The following is a 19,658-nucleotide window of genomic DNA, read 5'->3' as shown; positions in this document are numbered from 1 at the left end:
TTTCAAATCCAGTGATCGATCGTATTGCAAGGACACTTTCTGCATACCTTCTACTACTGACATTTCCATGGATGGTTTTGAGCTGCGCGGTCTTTTTTTTAAATGAAATTCATATAGTACATGACCTTGTATGTCTGTATAGAAATAGTTGGTATCTTACCTGAGCAGCTCACATCTATGTGGATCAGTTCCGTCATACACCGTTTTCTTCAGTATGCTGCTAACATGAAGAGGCAACCAACACAGCGCAAAGATCACCACCAGACAGAACACTGTCTTAGCCACCTCCCTCCTCTGAAACCAAAAATAAAACGATTATCTATCTATCCATCAATCCATCTCATACCCATCCATCTCTCCATCTCATATCTATCCATCTCATATCCATCCATCTCTCCATCTCATATCTACCAACCTCATATCCATCCATCTCATATCCATCCATCTCTCCATCTCATATCTACCAACCTCATATCTATCCATCTCATATCCATCCATCTGGCCATCATATCTGTCCATCTCATATCTATTCAATTCATTTATAACTGCTCATGCTTTCCTTTTGAAGGGGGCTGTGGAAGTGGTTAACCTCAACCCCTAAAATGAGAGGCTATACAGCAGGACCACCGAGTGTGATCTTTTAAGCCTCCATTGTACACATTCATAGAGTGGAAACCATGAATTGTTTTTGTTGGTCCTTCTAATGACAAAAAAATCACAGAAAAAACTAAGATAAACACATCCTGCACGATATGATATACAAATGTGCGGATGTCCCTGGCCATATTATTGAAGAAAATCACAGAAAAAAGATAATAATGCACTAAGGCCTCTTTCACACTTGCGTTGTCCGGATCCGTCGTGTACTCCATTTGCCGGAATTACACGCCGGATCCGGAAAAACGCAAGTGAACTGAAAGCATTTGAAGACGGATCAGTCTTTAAAATGCTTTCAGTGTTACTATGGCAGCCAGGACGCTATTAAAGTCCTGGTTGCCATAGTAGTAGTGGGGAGCGGCATACTTACCGTCCGTGCGGCTCCCGGGGCGCTCCAGAATGACGTCAGAGCGCCCCATGCGCATGGATGACGTGTCCATGCGATCACGTCATCCATGCGTGTGGGGCGCCCTGACGTCACTCTGGAGCACCCCGGGAGCCGCACGGACGGTAAGTATGCTGCTCCCCACTACACTTTACCATGGCTGCCAGGACTTTAGCGTCCTGGCAGCCATGGTAACCATTCAGAAAAAGCTAAACGTCGGATACGGCAATGCGCCGAAACGACGTTTAGCTTAAGGCCGGATCCGGATCAATGCCTTTCAATGGGCATTAATTCCGGATCCGGCCTTGCGGCAAGTGTTCAGGATTTTTGGCCGGAGCAAAAAGCGCAGCATGCTGCGGTATTTTCTCCGGCCAAAAAACGTTCCGGTCCGGAACTGAAGACATCCTGATGCATCCTGAACGGATTTCACTCCATTCAGAATGCATGGGGATAATCCTGATCAGGATTCTTCCGGCATAGAGCCCCGACGACGGAACTCTATGCCGGAACAGAAGAACGCAGGTGTGAAAGAGCCCTATGTGCATTATTATCTTATTTCTGTGATTTTCTCCTTCTAATGACCCCTAATGACACATGCAGACGTATTACAGGCAGGTTTTCTGCATGGATCTTGTACAGAAAATCTGCAGTATAAGGCCTCTTGCAAACGAACGTATGTATTTTGTGGTCCGCCAAAAATACGGATGACATCCATGTGCATTCTGTATTTCGCCGAACGGAACAGCTGGTCCTTTACAGAACAGTACTATCCTTGTCCGTAATGCGGACAATAATAGGACAGGTTCTATTTTTTAGCAGAACGGAAACGGAATGCACACGGAGTAACTGCCGTTTTTTTTGCAGACCCATTGAAATGAATACAGTCCGCAAAAAAAAAACGGAACGGACACGGAAAGAAAATACGTTCGTGTGCAAGAGACCTAATGCAGTACCCACTAACTCATGGATTTTGCATTGTGTGGGGGCGGCTCTTCATTTTACTGTTGTGTATGTAATACTACATGTGAGGCTGTGTGCAACTATCTATATAGGAGTTCCTCATCGCCCTGCCAGCCTCCATCAAAAAAGTTGTCTGTATGAGACATCTCCTAGGAGAACATTGCCTTTAAATAAGCCCCGGCCATTGAAGGAAAATTGACAAATTTTTGGAGCACAATACTTTGGTTTACCTGTTTCATGTGATCATTAAGTGCAATCCTCATCCCATTCTTCATGCTTAACATCTCACAGGACATCAAGGTGTAGAAGACTCCAGTGCAGGCCAAGGGTAAGCAAAAGTAGAAACCGAAAAGCCACCAGACCTTCACTTCTTGATAGAACTAGAACACAGAGGGATATTTTGTAGATTTATAAAACTGTGATAATGATGGACGCTTCAGCTCATTATGATGCATGCCACGTACAGTAATTGTGCAGGAAAATAAAAAGAGCATTAATTACACGTAGTTACAAAAGTACCCCGTATTCAGATCCAGGTACCGTTTGGAAGAATGCTAAATGCTTTTTCTTGGGTCGACCCATTTAGGATAAATTGCCCCCAACGTATAAAAGAATGTTGCAGAACTTTTACAACAAATAAAATTTACTTCTTTAAAGGGTTGTGCTAAGTTTCAAATGTATCCCCAATCTAGAAGATATGATCTGAATGGTGGGAGTCCAACCACTGGACCTTCACCGATCGTGAGGACATGTCTCGCATGATAAATGATGTAGCTGTCGATAGTACAGCCCCCCCCCCCCCACACTCCATTCATCTCTATGAGACTACATTGCCATACGGGGGTACACTTATACCTTGGCACAAACCCTTTGAAGGGTAACTGTCATATTTTTTATTTATTTGCTAGTTTATTAGAGCTAGGCATGTATACCTGAGTTAGTCTCTCAATGATTGTCAAAAGATCTGTAATTACCTTATAATAACAGCTTTCATCAATGTCCTCTGTCCCTTTCCTGTGCTCCCTTAAAAGACCGTTACTAGGGCTTGTCTGTCTCCATCTAAGAAGACAGGAAGGTGGAGGGGCGGTCCTTCACACTGCATGCCTGTATTAGGCTTCAGAGTGAGGAGGCGTGTCTCTCAGTAATCCAGTCTGATTGGCTGGCAGGAAGCTGCTGGCTATAGCAAGTGTGTATGGGAAGTGAGGGAGAGCAGTTTTGGCCTCAGAGAACTGGCAGAGGAGCCATCTTGAGAAGGTTCTCATATTGTAAATGTTTAAACAGCCATAACTAAGGGAAAAACTCAAGGAAAACAGTGGTATGTGAAGAAACTAAAGATTGCTTTATGCATAAGGCTGGTGCAGCAATAACATATGCTAACATTGATTTTTGTGATGAAAACATGACAGTTACCCTTTAAGTCTCAGAATACCCATATTGATATCCGGTATAAGCTATCTTTCTATATTTCTGTGGAAGAAACATCTGGGCTATTTACCGTCATAAATCTGGACGACTGCTCCAGAGGCAGCATGCACACTTGAATGGTTTGATCTCTTAACTCCAACTTGACCAAGTCAAAGGCAATGGCTTCTGGGACTGCCAACATGATGGCTACTGCCCAGATCAGGGTGAGTTCTATGGCCTTCCACACTGGGATTCCAATGCCCTGAATTCTGTTCCAGGAGGCCACCGCACGATATCTGTGAAAAGAGAAGAAATGATGGAAGAACATTTTTCAAGATTTCAATATTGATGGCCTATCCTCTGGATAGGTCTTCAATATGAGATCAGCTGTGGTCCTACACTGGCCACCCCCACAACCACCTGTATGAATTGGCCACGGTGCTCCGTGAGTGCTTAGTCCTCTTTCCAGGCCATGTGGCTTCACATTCATCAGTCACATGACCTAGTGAATGGGGCTGAGCTGCAATACCAAGCACAGCCACTGTTCAATGGACGGTGCTGTGTTTGGTAAGCTGTGAGGAGGCCGCTGCGCTCTCTGGAGCTCTGGTGAGCACTGCGGCTTCCTCAAACAGCTGATTAGCGGGGGTGCCTGCAGTTGGACACTGATGATCTCATATTGACTCAGGATAGGTCATCAATAGAGATGAGCGAACTTTTGTAAAATTCAATTCGGCTGCTTTGCCGAATTTTACAAAAAAAATCTGCTTTGTGACGAATTACTTAGTTACGAAGTGAATTTCCTTGTAAGTAGTGAGTGCAATGACAGGGAGTGGCGATAGCACCGCCCCCCGTCATTGTGCCCCTCAGATGCCACGTTCATAGCTGATGGCGGCATCTGACAGCAATAATACAATGTAAAAAAATATTTGCTCGCAACAGGCCAGGGACCGCCATCTTGCTCGAAGGTCTGGCATGAAATCTCATGCGGCCTGAGATGACGTCATACGTCACCGTGCACAGGATTTCAACCGAGGTCTTCAATTAAGGCCTCATTCACACATACGTGGACCACGGACTGTGAAAACCTTGGTTGCTATGACGCCGTGCGCTTTGTGCTGTACAGTAATACACTAGTATAGATCATATGGCAGCAGCGGCGGCACGAAGCGAACGGCGTCATAGCAACCAGTGACGACGTCTGCAGAATTCAGAGCTGAAATCTTGCAGCATTCTTCTATTAAGGGCTCATGCACACGGCGGTTGCCCCACCGTGGCCGTATTGCGGCTCACATCACGGATGTGGACCCATTCACTTGAATGGGTCCACAAACCCTGAGATGCGGTGCAGAAGCACGGATCGGAACCCCGCGGAAGCACTACGGAGTGCTTCCGTGGTGTTTCTGGCCGTGCCTCCGCACCGCAAAAAAGTAGTGCATGCACTACTTTTTTGCGGTGTGGACCTTCGGATGCGGATCGCGGACCCCATTCAAGTGAATGGGTCTGCTATCCGCATGCGGCTGCCCCGCTGTCGGTGCCCAGTGCATTGCAGACCGCAATTTGCGGTCCGCAGCATAGGCCCGACCAGCACACAGTCATGTGCATGAGCCCTAACACAGATTATGATGATGATGAAATGGACTTAGTCTTTGTACAGTAACTGGATGTGGAGAAACAAATTCTCCTCCTGCATGATAAGAATGTTTCCAATGGCAGCCTGCAGAATTGTAAATGCAGCTCTGGAGTATGACACAGGCTGTAAGCTAGGATCAGTACAAGATAAGGAATGTACTAAAAGGAAACGTTTAATGTTTGTAGTTAGCTGAGCAGGCATTTCCTGCATGTTGAGAGGTACCAGGAAGCAGCAGGGGGTCACTGACATCAGAATCATTTTTTTAAAGAATTTTGAGACTTTTCGAAAATAATTTTAAAAACCCCAAAAACCTTTTTAACATAAAATTCAGAATTTAGCAATCTTGATGACGAGGTGGTCAGATTGTGCTGCATGTGCCAACCATTGATCCTAGTTGTAATGAAGAGGTGAACAAACTTCTAAAGAGGATTTCATGTACTTTCACACGTCAGTGTTCGGTCAGTGATTTCCATCAGTGATTGTGAGCCAAAACCAGGATTGGAGCCTCCACAGACATAAGGTATAAGGGAAAGATCTGCTGGTTTAGGCCTCATGCACACGACAGTATTTTTTTGCGGTCCGCAAAAAGGGGTTCCGTTGTTCCGTGATCCGTGTCCGTTTTTGTTTCCGTGTGTCTACCTTTATTCTTAGAGGATCTCCAGACATGAAGGAAAGTAAAAAAAAAATTGGCAAGTTTGCCATGCAAATGATAGGAAAAAAACTGACGCGGATGACAATCTTGTGTGCCTCCGTGTTTTTTCACGGACCCATTGAATTGAATAGGTCCGTGAACCGTTGTCCGTGAAAAAAATAGGACAGGTCCTATTTTTTTCATGGACTGGAAACACAGATCACGGACGCGGATGACAAACGGTGCATGAGCCGAGTTTTCCACGGACCAATTGAAAGTCAATGGGTCCGCAGAAAATCACGGAAAATGGAACAACGGACACGGGACACAACAACGGTCGTGTGCATGAGGCCTTAGGCTCACAATCACTGATGAAAATCACTGGCCAAACAGTGACCGAACACTGAGGACTCGTTCACATTTCCGTTTTTCACTGATGTGCGATGTCCGCATTTTCTGCGGACAGCACACGTACCCATTGATTTAAATGTGTCTGTTCACATTTCAGTATTTTTTTTTACTGACCGTGACCGTGGCCCATGCACTACTTTGATCTGTGATGCGGACCAAGCACGCCCATTGAAGTCTTTGGGTCCGTTAAAATCACTGACACAACACGGATGGCATCCGTGTTGTGTCCGTGTTGTGTCCGTTTTTCACTGAAGACTAATAGGAGATTCTTTGGAAAGAATTACGGATGACACACGGATGGTAAAAACGGACACACGGACCAACCACGGATCATTCACGGACAGCTGCATGGATGAAACACGTACGCTTTTTTTCACGGACATGACACTGACAACGAAATGTGAACGCGGCTTGACCGTGTCTAGAGGGGAAAAAGCTCTCCTAGCCGTGAGAGAAGACGGATCCATGTATTAGTTTGTCACAGAATTAAAAAGTCACTGTTTTAAAAGGATAGTATATTGTATTAAGAAATGTATATACTGGAGGGGCTGTGCTTTTATTATAGCATGGCAGGAGAGCATATGTACTACATGAATGTATCAGGGCTTAGATTGGGAGAATCAGCAGTCTGCACCTTTACCTGTCTATGCTGAGAGCACAAAGGCTGAGCACCGTGACCCCAACAGATGCCTTCTGGATGAAGGGGAACAGCTTGCAGACATACACCCCGAACGGCCAGTTCCCTGCCAGCAGCTGCAAGTACACAGAGGAACATACAGTAAGTCTAAGTGATACGGAAATAGTCACTTTACTTTGCCTGACCGCTCCTGACATGTCTGTTTTAATAACCGCTTACATTCCTCATGTGATAACAATTCTGGAGCATCTATTCTTATAGCTGTATGTTGTGCTATTCCTTTATTATTCCTGCTAGAAGTTTACAAATCATTTTCTATCAGTTTGCAATGAAGGTCCAGATGAGTGTTACCCGTTGTGGGAGTGTATCCTGACACTATTCACTGCTGCCAGTGTCCTACTGTGCAGGGACATACCCCTAACTGGTAACAAGCAGATGTACCTTTGCTGCAGACTGCTGGCAATTTGTTCAAACATTTTAGTAGGAATAATAGAGGAATGGCACAACATAGAGACATAAGAATAGATGTTCCAAAATTGCTGGGGATTTCAAGTAGTTACTAAAACAGTTATGTCTGAAGAGAGGATAGGTCATCAATATCAGATCGCCGGGGGTCCGTCATCTGTATGGGGAGACGGCGCACACAGTGCGCACGTTCCGGCTCCCTTCTCTCTTCCTGCCCACTGCTGCTGTCCCATAGACATACAGCTGCGGACAGGAGGAGAGAAGGGAGATGGCACATGCACGCTGCGTGCGCTGTCTCCTCATACAGCTGATCGGCGGGGGTGCTGGATGTTGGACCCTCGCCAATCTGATATCAATGACCGATCGTGAGATCATCAATAGTAAAAAGCCTGGACAACCCTTTTAAAGGGAGCCTGTTATTAGTATAGAGCTGCCATGACCAAGGGCAGCATGAAAAAAAGCTCCCTCATTACAAAGCATAATTTTACTCCAAAAAGCTGCAGAGCTTCCGAGAAAACATAGGCCATGATTTATCAAGACCGGTATGCGCTAAGCCGATCTTGATAGGATCTGCACTGCCGGAGAAGGCATGTAATTACATGCCTCCTCCGGCAGTTCGTGCGCCAGAATGAAATCTAGATGTCAATAATTATTTATGCCAGTTTATGCCCGACCACACCGTGCTCTCGCCAGGCCACCTTTGTGGAAACTGATGAAGCCGGCGTAAAAGTTCCAGTGACGGTATTTAAAAGTTGAAAAACACAAAAAAAGGAGGAGGGGGAGTGATAAATTTCCCCCATAGTTTCATTTTTTTTTTTTTTTTTATGCCAGCCACTGGTCAGCTTCACTCTGCTTGGCTTGATCAATGGTGGGGAGCTGCCCAGTGGACATTTTTCCCCAGAAAATTACTCTTTTTAAATAGTTTTTTTTTTTTAAAAAACATTCTTTTTAAACGTTGGTGATATTTTTCCAAATTTCCACGTCTAATAGGCATGAATATGAAATGTTTTTCTTGAGTAACCTAATGTACCCTAATTACCAATGTCAAATTTAAATATACCAATGATTCACTGAAAACCCTATGAACAAACCTTATAAATATTGATGGGAATAGCGATAAGGATGTAGAACAGGTCGCCCAGTGCCAGGCTGGCGATGAGGACGTTGGGTCCATTCCTCATGCACTTGTTCTTGTATATGATTCTTAAGAGTGTGGAATTTCCTACGATCCCCACCAGAAAGATAATGCAGGACAGTATTGTTGTGACATATTTAAAGGCGTGCTTGATTTTGAAGCGGGATAGACAAGGAGGTGGTTGGCGCGGTGGCATTCTCCCATAGTTTTCTTTGGAGTCGTTGCCGCTATCGTTCTGTAGGTTTGTATCCAGCTGCACAATGTGGCCAGCCTGCTCCTGGTCTAATGTCTGTGACAGTTCAGAAATCTCCTCAAGAGACAGCGGAGTTGGCGAATATTGACTGGAAACACCCACAAGTAGGCACAGGATCCAAATGGCGGAGGTACCAGGAGGAGGCATAGTGGATATAGGTAATATCAGAAGGGTCTTCAAAATTCAGTTGATGCCTCTTTTACATTAATAATCTATGGAGAATAAAGAGAATTAAAAAAATCCCATTAGTTACTCAAACCATTTTTTACCCTTAAACCCTTAATTGGGTTGTCCAACCCCAAAAAGAAAATATAATTAGGACTAGGAAAGTGTTAAAATAGAGGAAAAAGGACCTTCGCCTAATTATTACCGTTGCGTTCCAATGCCAAGGGTCTCTTTGTGGCAGGGTCAGTAGCCTAAGTGATGGCCTGTCCCTAAGTGGCACAAGATCATGGCGGCTCAGAGGTCATGTGCTACTTGGGGACACGTCACCACTGAGGTCAGTGAATGGCTGTAGGTATGGACATGTCCACAGGCGGGACTTCATACTTCCAGTCTACAGGGGTCTGGAAGCAGCGGGAATGGGACCCTCAGTGCTGGAACAGGGCATAAATATTGTATTCTATTGCATGTATTTTGAAAAAAAGAATTGGGTACAAATTCGGAACCAATTTTATTCTGCAGACAGGATGTATTTCAATACATAGCAAGCTGCCAAATGCCATTCACTGAGAAATCCTTCAGACGTTCTCTGATAGCTTCATAGAAACATAGAAGACTTAGAGCAGAAAAAGACCAGAAGGTCCATATAGTCTGCGCTTATTATTTATCCCCTTACTTCTCCAAAGTGTCTCACTAGTAATCTGCATCACTTGGGTACCAATGGACTGACAGAAGGAGCTCGCTCCATCTGTCAGTTCCATACCTGCCTTAGTCACTACTGAACGTGGCATTAAACTACCTGGCATTTACAGCAGAAGCCTAGCTGTGATGCAGCCAAACTTTAGTTGTAATCTTGAGGGTATGCTGGGCCGTACACACAATATCACAAGATATAACGAGAACCGCCTATCCCCTATACATCCCCTATAGCTGGTGGTGGATCAGCCAGATTTATATAGAGGCGGATCCACCGCCACTTCTAAATCTAAGACACCGAAACCAGGCCTAGAACATGGTAAATGAGACGGACCTGCTGGCCCATCCCCTTCCACACCCACACAATGCCCTTTTGGACCTGGCGTGAGCGGGAAAAGTCGCAGTTTGCAGCGCAAAGTAATCTGCTTAAGGTGGACATCAAAACTAGGTATTAAGGGGGAGATTTATCAAAACGGTTGTAAAGGATAATTGGCTTAGTTGCCCTGAGCAACCATTCAGATTCCAAAGGAGGTTTATATTCCAAAGGAGGTTTAAAAAACGAAAGGTGGGATCTGATTGGTTGCTAGTTCTACTTTACACCAGTTTTGATAACTCTACCCCTAAGTTTTTACAAAAAAATAAAAATGACGGTCCTCTTTAAGTACGGCATAAAAGATGCTATCATGTGATGAATGAGCTTGTTCAGTGGGTAACCAGTGGCACATTTACATGGTGCAGTTATGAGGAATTCATGCCTGGAAGTTGCCTCGATCCTTGGCCCATTTTTGGTACAGGCTAAACCAGTCTTAATCACATGAACCACGCCGTTCCCTTTTCTACCGGTCATCATGTGGATTGTTTTTGACAAATGGCGTACAAGTAAACTTTTGTCCTTGCATTCTGATTGTTCTATTGTCCAAGGTCATGAGGGCCCTGTTTCTCCTGAGGCTTTTCTCATGTGGTGACTACTATGAATCCAGGCTTTGATGACCTATGGTGAGCAGCCAGGGAGACACCATCTGAATGAGCCTTTCTGAACAACAGCACAAGAAGAGCATTCAATACAAGTTAGAGTTGAGACATCAGCCAAACATGCCCTAAGGTGGTGCCACTTTATCACCAAGTGTAACTCATATTTAGGCGCTATAACGAATCTCATTTAGTAGGCTGTTCTTTGTTCCTGGAAAGTTATGAACAGACAAAACATTGGTGTACATAGGTCTGAAAATAAGTGATCATGATGCTTATTATGAGGGGTGCAGTTGTTCAGGGTGGTTGATATTGAATTTGATGCAGTTTTGAAAATTATTTTAGGAAGTATCAGAAAAATATCTATTTTTCAGTATTGGCCAGTATAATCTTTATGACTCAGAAAATGTGAATTTTAAACCATGTTGTTTTCTTTTGATTAGTCCTAAATTCAGTTCAGATTCAATTTATACTTTACATTTATATTGGTAGATGCTCCTTTTTTTTTTTTTTTTTTTACTATATAAATATATAGAGTCCCAAATTCTTGGTATAGGCATTGCTTAGAAATTGCACATAATATATCCAGGGGTGCACCACCAATGAGGCCAGATGAGGCGATCGCCCCAGGCAGCGGCAAGAGGGGGGCAGCAGAAGAGCCATGGGCAATGTGCGCTTTCATTGTGGCAAAGGGGATAGGTTCTGAAATTGGCATTGGAGGGGCCCCGTTTTAGTTTTCGCCTCAGGCAGCAGAAAGGCTAGGTGCACCCCTGAATATATATCTATTGAACACCATAATAAAACACCAAATAATAAGCTCCCCCCTAGTGGTGGCTGCAGGTAGCCAAACTTTCAAGCTTTTTATCAGAAGTTTGAAACTTCCCCCTTTTATAAAAAATATATATACTTGTGAAATTAAAGGGTTATTCCCATCTAAAATAGTGATGGCGTGTCACTTGGACATGCTATTACTTTATGATCGGTGGAGGTACGCCATCAAGCTGATGGGACTACAGCTTTGTTTTCGTGCTGTTTCCCGTTTTTACGTGCGTATGATTGCTCTATGATGATGATCGTGGATTTCAGTTAAAACCAGTGACAAAAAGTCTCAAACACAATGTTAGGAGTTTGCCTATTTTGAACTAGTTCTGCATATCCCACCCAGTGCATGGGTCCACATCAGTGCCCTTTTCTGCCATGACTGTAAAGTATGTTATGAGTGTGAAACCCATTATTTCCTAAAGTGGTTCCTTGGTTTTATCTTCTCACATCGTGGAGACTTATTAAAGATTCCATTAGGTGCAGGTCCAAGACTCTACCAATGCTCTCTTAGCAAAGGAAAATGACTGGACACTTTGGTTCTGCATCTCCTTGTACATATTTTTAGGTTGGTCCACCATATACCCTAATCTAACTTTTCTCCATTCACGATACCCCCCACACCACCCATCAGAATCATTCTTCAGAACCTAATCCATCATTAAATGTTCATACCCCCATGCACTCAGAAGCACTAAAGACTCATGGAGCTTTATATCTACTCCCCTATTGAGTTAAGATGGCCGAACCATTGTCCAAAACATGCACTTTTTACCTTTTGTGCCACCCCATCCCCTCATAGAAGCTCTTGTGAGCAAGGCTCTCACTCCTCTTATTTTAATTGTTGACTTGTTTGTTTCTGTGTAATGTATGATTCTGTTTGTATACGAATCCTATGGTTGTAAAGCTCTGCGGAATATGTTAGCACTCCGTAAAAAAAGATTCTCATTACCTGCCATTACTAAAGGAAGCGTCATTGGACTAGGTGTCCAGTTCACTCGGAGCCTGCCACCCAATGCCACACTTGGTGCTAAATGTTTGGAAAGGCAACTGTACAAGATACATTTACATGGTTTAGTTTATTGCCTCTGCAGTGTTATTTGTACACTATGTGATCATATTTGTTTGGGTGATATATGATAAGGGGAGCATCAGTAGAATGTTCCTCACTGGGCACCACCCAACCCAAGATTAAAAATCAAACTTTTTCCCCGAGTTAATACAAGAGGCGTTAGACTGGACAATTAACATCCCACATCACAGATTGTGCAACATAGCCTACAGATACAGACCAGCTGAGAAGAAAAGATCACTTGACTTGGTTTGAGGCTGGAAGAAGTGACCAACGATCATTAACTTTCCACCCGGTTTTGCTGATCTACAAACAAGATAACACATGACGATCAGTCAATACGATTCTCACCCCTTCACGGTTCTGCGTCATTGGAGCTAGAGATGTGATGTGTGACTCAAGGGCATAGCTATAGGGAAAGCAGGGGAAGCAGCTGCTTTGGGGCCCTGACCCCGAAGGGGCCCATCCAGGAGGAGGAGGACTAAAGGATTTGGTCAGGGCCCCTCAACAGTATTACACAATGAAATGATATACAGTGGAAGTATAGACGGATGGCACAGCTGCCAGGCCTGGTCTGAGAGAGTGATCTTTACTAGCCACAGGAATGGGGGCGGCATGAAAGGAAGGGGTTGCGAAAAAATAACTGGGGGAGGGGGGGCCCCATTAAAAAATTTGCTGTGGGGCCCAGTCATTTCTAGCTACGCCACTGGTGTGACTACATCTGAGATCACCTAAGACTGCTGCAGACTGAGTCAATAATGACACATGGATTGTTTCATAGACTAACTCATTCCCTGTAGGTAAGGACTTACCGTAAATATCATTTGTGAGCTGGAAGGTCACCTTCATTTACTTGCCCCCCACTAACCCTAGTGTTCTTCTAGACAACACATACTCTACTCCCCCCCAACCCTCCAGACCTCAACACGTGTGCATTCTCAGTACAGGGCTGATCACACTACAAGGTATCCACAAGGTCTGTTCGGTCATCCGTCATAAATCCATCAACTTGGGGGGCGTGGCCTGCGCGTTGATGGCGGCGGCTGCCTGAGACTGTAGCTCCGCTTCCCGCATATCCATAGCGGCTCAAATATTACTCTTGAAGGGCCCTGGAACGTACTGAGCTTGTGTACCTGGTTCCCAGAATGGGCAAGATCAGAAAGAGACAGGCGCCGAAGAAAATGACAGCGTTCTTCCCCAGAACGCCACCGTCATGCGCCGGAGCTGAGGGATCTCCTGCTTCCTCTCCCCGGCTCACCGCGACTCCTGCTCCCTCCCCTGCTGCATGTGGAGGCCCATCGCTTCTCCTTTCTGCTGAGGCTGGAACTCCCCCGATAACAGAGGGGACGCTGCACACACTGCTGGACTCCCTAAGATCCTCGCTGAAGGCGGACATCTCCGGCATGATTAAGGATTTACAGCGCGACATTCAGGGAGTAGGAGACAGAGTCACCCACGTGGAGAGCAAAATGGCCGAATATGCTGCGTCACACAATTCTCTGATTGATGCGCATGAAGCGCTAGGGGAGGATGTAGCGGCCATAAAAGAAAAGATCCAGGATATGGAAGATCGCCATAGGCGTAATAATGTGCGCATAAGGGGAATTCCGGAGACGGTAGGCCCAGCAGAGCTGGAGTTTTATTTGCAAACTCTGCTTAAAGAAGCCGTACCTGAGTTATCTGAACGGGACCTACTGATTGATAGGATACATCGCATCCCTAAGCCAAAGGGACTGGATCCTTCGCTCGCGCGTGACGTTATAGCGCGAATTCACTTCTATCACGCCAAAGATCTCTTTCTTCGAACCCTGCGACAAAACCCGACACCAACTAAATCCTTTAAGGACATCAAAGTATTCGCAGACCTGTCCGCAGCCACATTAGTGAAGAGGAAGGAATTTGCGCAACTTACACGTATCCTTCGTGACAAGAATATCCGTTACCGCTGGGGTTTCCCTGTAAAGCTACTGATCTCGGTGCAGGGGCAGATGACCGCCTGCAACACCCCGCAGGATGCCTCTGTCCTTCTACACAAGATGGGCCTGCTTTCAATCGGAGATAACACCAATTCTGCAGAAGAGCGTGGAAACAAGTCGGCGAGAATTGCTCCAGAATGGGAACAAACATGACTTCCAGGACTCCCTCACCTATTTTATTCTTCTGGATGTGCGGGTTGGGAGATACGTAAGAACTTATCTCTTTCTTCCCCCCACTAGGTCTGCTCGTCTGGTGCTAGGGTGGTGGTCACCCTCTAAGCAGACCCCCTGCTAGAATCCTGCTCATTGCAGTTTTAGGATGTCTAATCACCTTTTCCTTCGTTAGTGTTTTTACTAATGTTATGTTGTTTTTTGTTGTCCTAATTTGCTCGCGCTCTGATATGTGGTCCACGTATTTTGATCTCTACCTTAGCCTCATATTGCCCTTTGTGCTCACACCTAGTACGTTACGCATCTTCTTATGGCGGGGCTGAAAATTTTATTCTAATAATGTCCGTGGTCTGAATTCCCCATTTCGCCGCTCTCAGATGTGGCGGGATCTGCTCCGCAACAAATGCGATGTGGCTTTCATTCAGGAGACGCATTTGGTGGGAGCAGATCAGCACAGATGTACTCATCGACTGTATCCGCATATTTTCCACTCCCCTGCTGCCCAGAGACGTAAGGCTGGCACCCTCATATGTATAAGGGGCTCTGTAGCTTTCACATTACACCAATGCATCACAGACAAGGAAGGCAGATATGTTATCCTGATCTGTTCACTTGAAGGTAAATTGTGCACGATAGTCTCGGTTTATGCACCAAATGTTAGACAGATCTCCTTTTTCAATAGATTACATAAGAAAATCTCAAAGGTTGCGAAAGGCGCTATTATAATGGGTGGGGATTTCAACGTTCCAATTGATGTGGGGATGGACTGTCTCACCCATGCTGAGCCCCGCCGGAAGGGCCTAAAAGAAGCCCTTAAAAGCACTTCCTTGCATGACATCTGGCGGTACCAGCATGGGGGAGAGAGAGATTACACGCATATTTCATCCGCGCATCACACACAATCCAGGATTGATTATTTCCTGGTTTCTAGGGATATTTTGCAGGGAGTACTTAAAACGGATATTCTGCTAACCACTTGGTCGGATCATGCCCCTATAATGATGGAACTTAATATGGGCGTACCCTCCCAAACACCCCCTACCTGGAGGTTAAACCAGTACTTGCTCAAAAGCTCCATGAGACTGGAAGAATTCCGCACTAGTTTGAAGGAGTTCTTTCTTCTGAATAACACCCCTGATATTTCATCATCTACTCTGTGGCTGGCTCACAAGGCCTATATGAGAGGTATATTTTTACAGGCTGCCTCTCGTTTGAAAAAAGCTAGAGATAGACAGCTTAATGAGGCGTTATCAGAGCTGGAGTCAGCGCACCAACGATATAGAGATAGTCCCTCTTCAACTCTCCTTTTGGAATTGCAGAATGCCCGTTCTAAGCTAAGGTTGCATCTTTTATATGAGCATGAGAGAGTAATTAGAAGATTTAAGATGTCTCACTATCACATGGGGGATAGGGCAGGCTCTTTATTAGCAAACAGACTTAAGAAAAGAGCGATTAACTCTAGAATAGAGAAAATGCATTATAATGGATCTATTTTCACTCACCCGCAAGAAATTACTAATGCCATAGCCTCATATTATGCAAAACTTTATAACCTTAAGGACGATGTCGCAACCCCTCAACCAACAGAAGCGTCCATTGCAGAGTTTCTAGAGCATCTAAAGCTTCCCCAGCTGTCAGATGCCCAACTAGCCACTCTTAACCTGCCAATTGTGGAAGCAGAAGTGCGGGCAGCTCTAAAAACTACCCCTACGGGGAAAGCGCGAGGGCCGGACGGCTTTATTGTGGCATATTACAAAGAGTTCCTGCCCCAGCTCCTCCCCAATTTATGCTCGATATATAATACTTTTTTCCGAACAGGGTTTATTCCATCAGAGATGCTTTCAGCCACGGTAGTAACTATCCCGAAGCCGGGCAAGACCCCAGACGCGCCTGCCAACTTTCGCCCCATATCCCTGCTTAACGCAGATCTAAAATTGTACGCAAAAATATTGGCCACTAGGATTAACCAGTTTTTGCCAGAACTAGTAGACCCAGACCAGGTTGGGTTTGTGCCTGGAAGGCAGTGCAGAGACGGCACGAGACGTATGCTTGACCTCATTCAGATTGCAGGGAAGTCCAGGTCCCCCACAATGTTTGTTTCCCTAGATGCCGAAAAAGCATTTGACAGGGTGCATTGGGGGTACCTGGACCGGGTGCTTCAGACCTTTGGTTTTCATGGTCATATTAGGACTGGGGTAATGGGGCTATATACGACCCCCTCGGCCTCTGTTCTCGCTTCAGGATATATGTCTAGACCCTTTAAGATAACCAATGGGACCAGACAGGGGTGTCCATTGTCACCGCTGATTTTTGCGCTGGCAATGGAGCCTCTGGCTGCTAAGATTCGGACGTGCCACAGTATACAAGGAATTAAAGCGGGAGATGTCTCCCACGTGATTGGATTATATGCCGATGACGTTATACTAACAATATCGAACCCTGAAAGCTCTTTAATAGCTCTGCATCATATACTGCAGCAATTTTCTAATAGTTCTTATTATAAACTAAATGAGAGCAAAACCAAGGTCTTAGATTTCCATTTACCTGCAATCACAATGGATAGGTTAAAGCAAATTTACCCCTTTCAATGGTCAGACAGGTCCATTCCTTTTTTAGGGATAGAGTTGGCACGAAGCTCGTTGGAGACAGTTTCCATTAATTTTAATCTCCTAAGAAAGGACCTACTAGGTGATTATTCCCGCATGGCGCAGGTCCAGTTATCTTGGGTCGCGAGAATTAATGCTGCAAAAATGCTATCCCTACCAAAAGTGCTTTACTGGTTCAGGTGTCTCCCACTGCAGATTCCTAAAAAACTGATAATCATGCTCCAAAAAGACCTTTTGGCGTTTATTTGGCAGAATAAGCACCCTAGAATCCCGAAGGCCTCTTTGTATCCTTCGGTTAGAGCTGGGGGACTTGGAGTACCAGACCTGTATAAATACTACTTGGCCTCCTTGGCAGAGCAGGCGCTGGAGTGGTGGTCTCCATCCGCTCCTCATAAGTGGCTTGAGATTGAAAGGGCGTTTGTTAAAAAACATTCACTCCCAGCCATTCTAGCAGCTCATGAACTAGGGAGACTTTACTATGAGGCTCCTCTCCCTGCAATGCAAGCGTCTCTTTTTATATGGTCGTACTTTAGAAATGTAAAGCAGTGGTTTACGGTGCCAAAAGATAGCATTCCTCTCATAGCACTTGAATACCATATCTCCGATATGAACCTAAAATCGTGGGTGGATAAAGGATTTGATAAACTAGAAGACCTATACACAACCTCTGGCTTAAAAGATTTCCAGTCAATACATGACGCCTACTCCATCCCTAACGCCCTTTTCTACCAGTTCCTACAGATGCGTCACCTGTTAAATAACTGCACATTAACTCAACCTCTCTCCTGTAAGAGTCCTTTGCAGCCCTATGTCACATCTCCTTTGCAATGTAGAGTGAACATATCTAGTATATACTCCAATCTATTATCAGACCAAGTTAGTGGGAAACAACCTTTTATGTTAAGGTGGGAACAAGAGTTGGGCGCCGTGTTTTCCATGGGCCAGTGGAGGGAAGCAATGTCATGGTCCTTCAAGTGTACTAAATGTCTAAATCATATAGAGCAGGCTAGGAAAATACAACTCAGATGGTATTTAACCCCAAATAGGTTAGCCCACTGTTCGCCTGGATACTCCCCGTTATGTTGGAGGAAGTGTGGGTCGGTTGGTACTCCCTTACATATGTGGTGGGAATGTTCTTACACCCGTAAATTTTGGCTCGCAATGGAACCTTTAATTCGGCAGGTCACGGATTCAACACTAAATTTGACCCCTGCTTTAGCCATTCTGGGAATAGGCTTAGAAAATATTCCTTTCAAGATGCGTTGGGTAACGGCCCATATGATAAGTGCAGCGCGGAATATAATAGCGCGGAGGTGGAAGTTACCTTGTACTCCGACAACATTGGAAGTGGCTGAGTCCGTTAACCACCACATGCATTGCGAACTGATGTTCGCTTCCTCCTCTTCCGTACGCATACGGTGTCTTGATAACCAAGGCATCCAGTTATTAAGTCCCTATGCTAAGCCTTTGCCGGAATGTCTCTGGTGATTTGGGTACACTCGGAGGGTTTGGGGTAGGTATTAGGGTGGTGTGGGGTGGGTGGGTTTGGGTCAATGGTGGGGATTTATACATAATGTTACAACATTTACCTCAGCATGGGCAATATGAACGTGAGCTTTGACGGGACCTCTTTTGTGTTGTGTTATGTACTTTGTGTTTGTTTCCTTTCTTTCTTTCTGGAAAATGTATTATGATATACTTCACATTGTGATATTATGCCGTGCCGGGTGTACATTTTCAGTTTTTCTTTGCAAAATATTCAATAAAAATTATTGAACAGTAATAAATCCATCAACTTGCCACCATAGGCAGTTGCCTACTCTGCCTGCCCCTCAGCTTAGCCTTGTTCTACTAAATAACACTATAGTTTCCTCACGTGGGGTAAGGAGTGCAGGTGTTACATTTAGAATACTTTTGAAAAATAAAAAAACACACAAAAATATTAGGAATTTAAATCATCCCCCTTTCCTAATTTTATATATAAAAACAAGCAATTAAAAATAAACATCATTGTTATCACCGCTTCTAAAAATGCCTGAGCTATTAAAATATAAAAATATTTTTTCCGTGAATACTGTCATGACATTATGGGTCTGGGAAGGCCAGGAGGAAAAAATAAGAAATGCAAGAACAAAAAATGGAAATTGGCTGGGTTCTTAAGGAGTTAGACAGGGGTAAAATATCTCCATACCCCTTCACCTCAATAAGAGTTAAGTCTAAGGCCTAATGCACACGACTGTAGTTCTGGTCCGCATCCGAGCCGCAGTTTTTGCAGCTCAGGTGCGGACCCATTCACTTCAATGGGGCCGCAAAAGATGCGGACAGCACTCCGTGTGTTGTCCACATCCGTTGCTCCGTTCCATGGCCCCGCCCAAAAAATATACCATGTCCTATTCTTGTCCGTTTTTTGGATAAGAATAGTCATTTCTACAATGGGCCGCCTGTTCCGTTCCGCAAATTGCGGAAGGCACACGGGCGGCTTCCGTTTTTTGACCGCAAAAAACTGAACGGTCGTGTGCATTTAGCCTAATTCACATGTCAGTTATTCGGTCTAAACCAGATGTGGGTCAAAAACATAGAACAGGAGGAAATCTTTCCATTATACCTTATCTCTGAGTA

General features: G+C 44.8%; 1 protein-coding gene across 2 annotated transcripts in view; it reads right to left on the bottom strand.

Moving 5' to 3' along the window:
* Window positions 1–19,658, bottom strand: part of LOC122919387 (endothelin receptor type B-like) — a 37,729-nt gene that overhangs the window by 5,360 nt on the left and 12,711 nt on the right. Inside the window, exons 2-7 of one of the 2 annotated variants that reach the window (XM_044268385.1) lie at window positions 12,507–12,592; window positions 8,272–8,780; window positions 6,719–6,831; window positions 3,498–3,702; window positions 2,233–2,382; window positions 161–294 (exon numbers count right to left, since the gene is read on the bottom strand). In XM_044268385.1, the coding sequence (XP_044124320.1) occupies window positions 161–294; window positions 2,233–2,382; window positions 3,498–3,702; window positions 6,719–6,831; window positions 8,272–8,715 (1,046 nt within the window). In that variant the 5' untranslated portion in view covers window positions 8,716–8,780; window positions 12,507–12,592. The remainder of the gene's footprint in view (window positions 1–160; window positions 295–2,232; window positions 2,383–3,497; window positions 3,703–6,718; window positions 6,832–8,271; window positions 8,781–12,506; window positions 12,593–19,658) is intronic. The other variant, XM_044268384.1, reaches the window with a different exon arrangement.

The sequence above is a fragment of the Bufo gargarizans genome, chromosome 9 (genome assembly GCF_014858855.1).
Source record: "Bufo gargarizans isolate SCDJY-AF-19 chromosome 9, ASM1485885v1, whole genome shotgun sequence".
NCBI lineage: Eukaryota > Metazoa > Chordata > Amphibia > Anura > Bufonidae > Bufo > Bufo gargarizans.
Note: the sequence above shows the minus strand (reverse complement) of the source record. Positions and strands in the feature narration are given on the sequence as shown.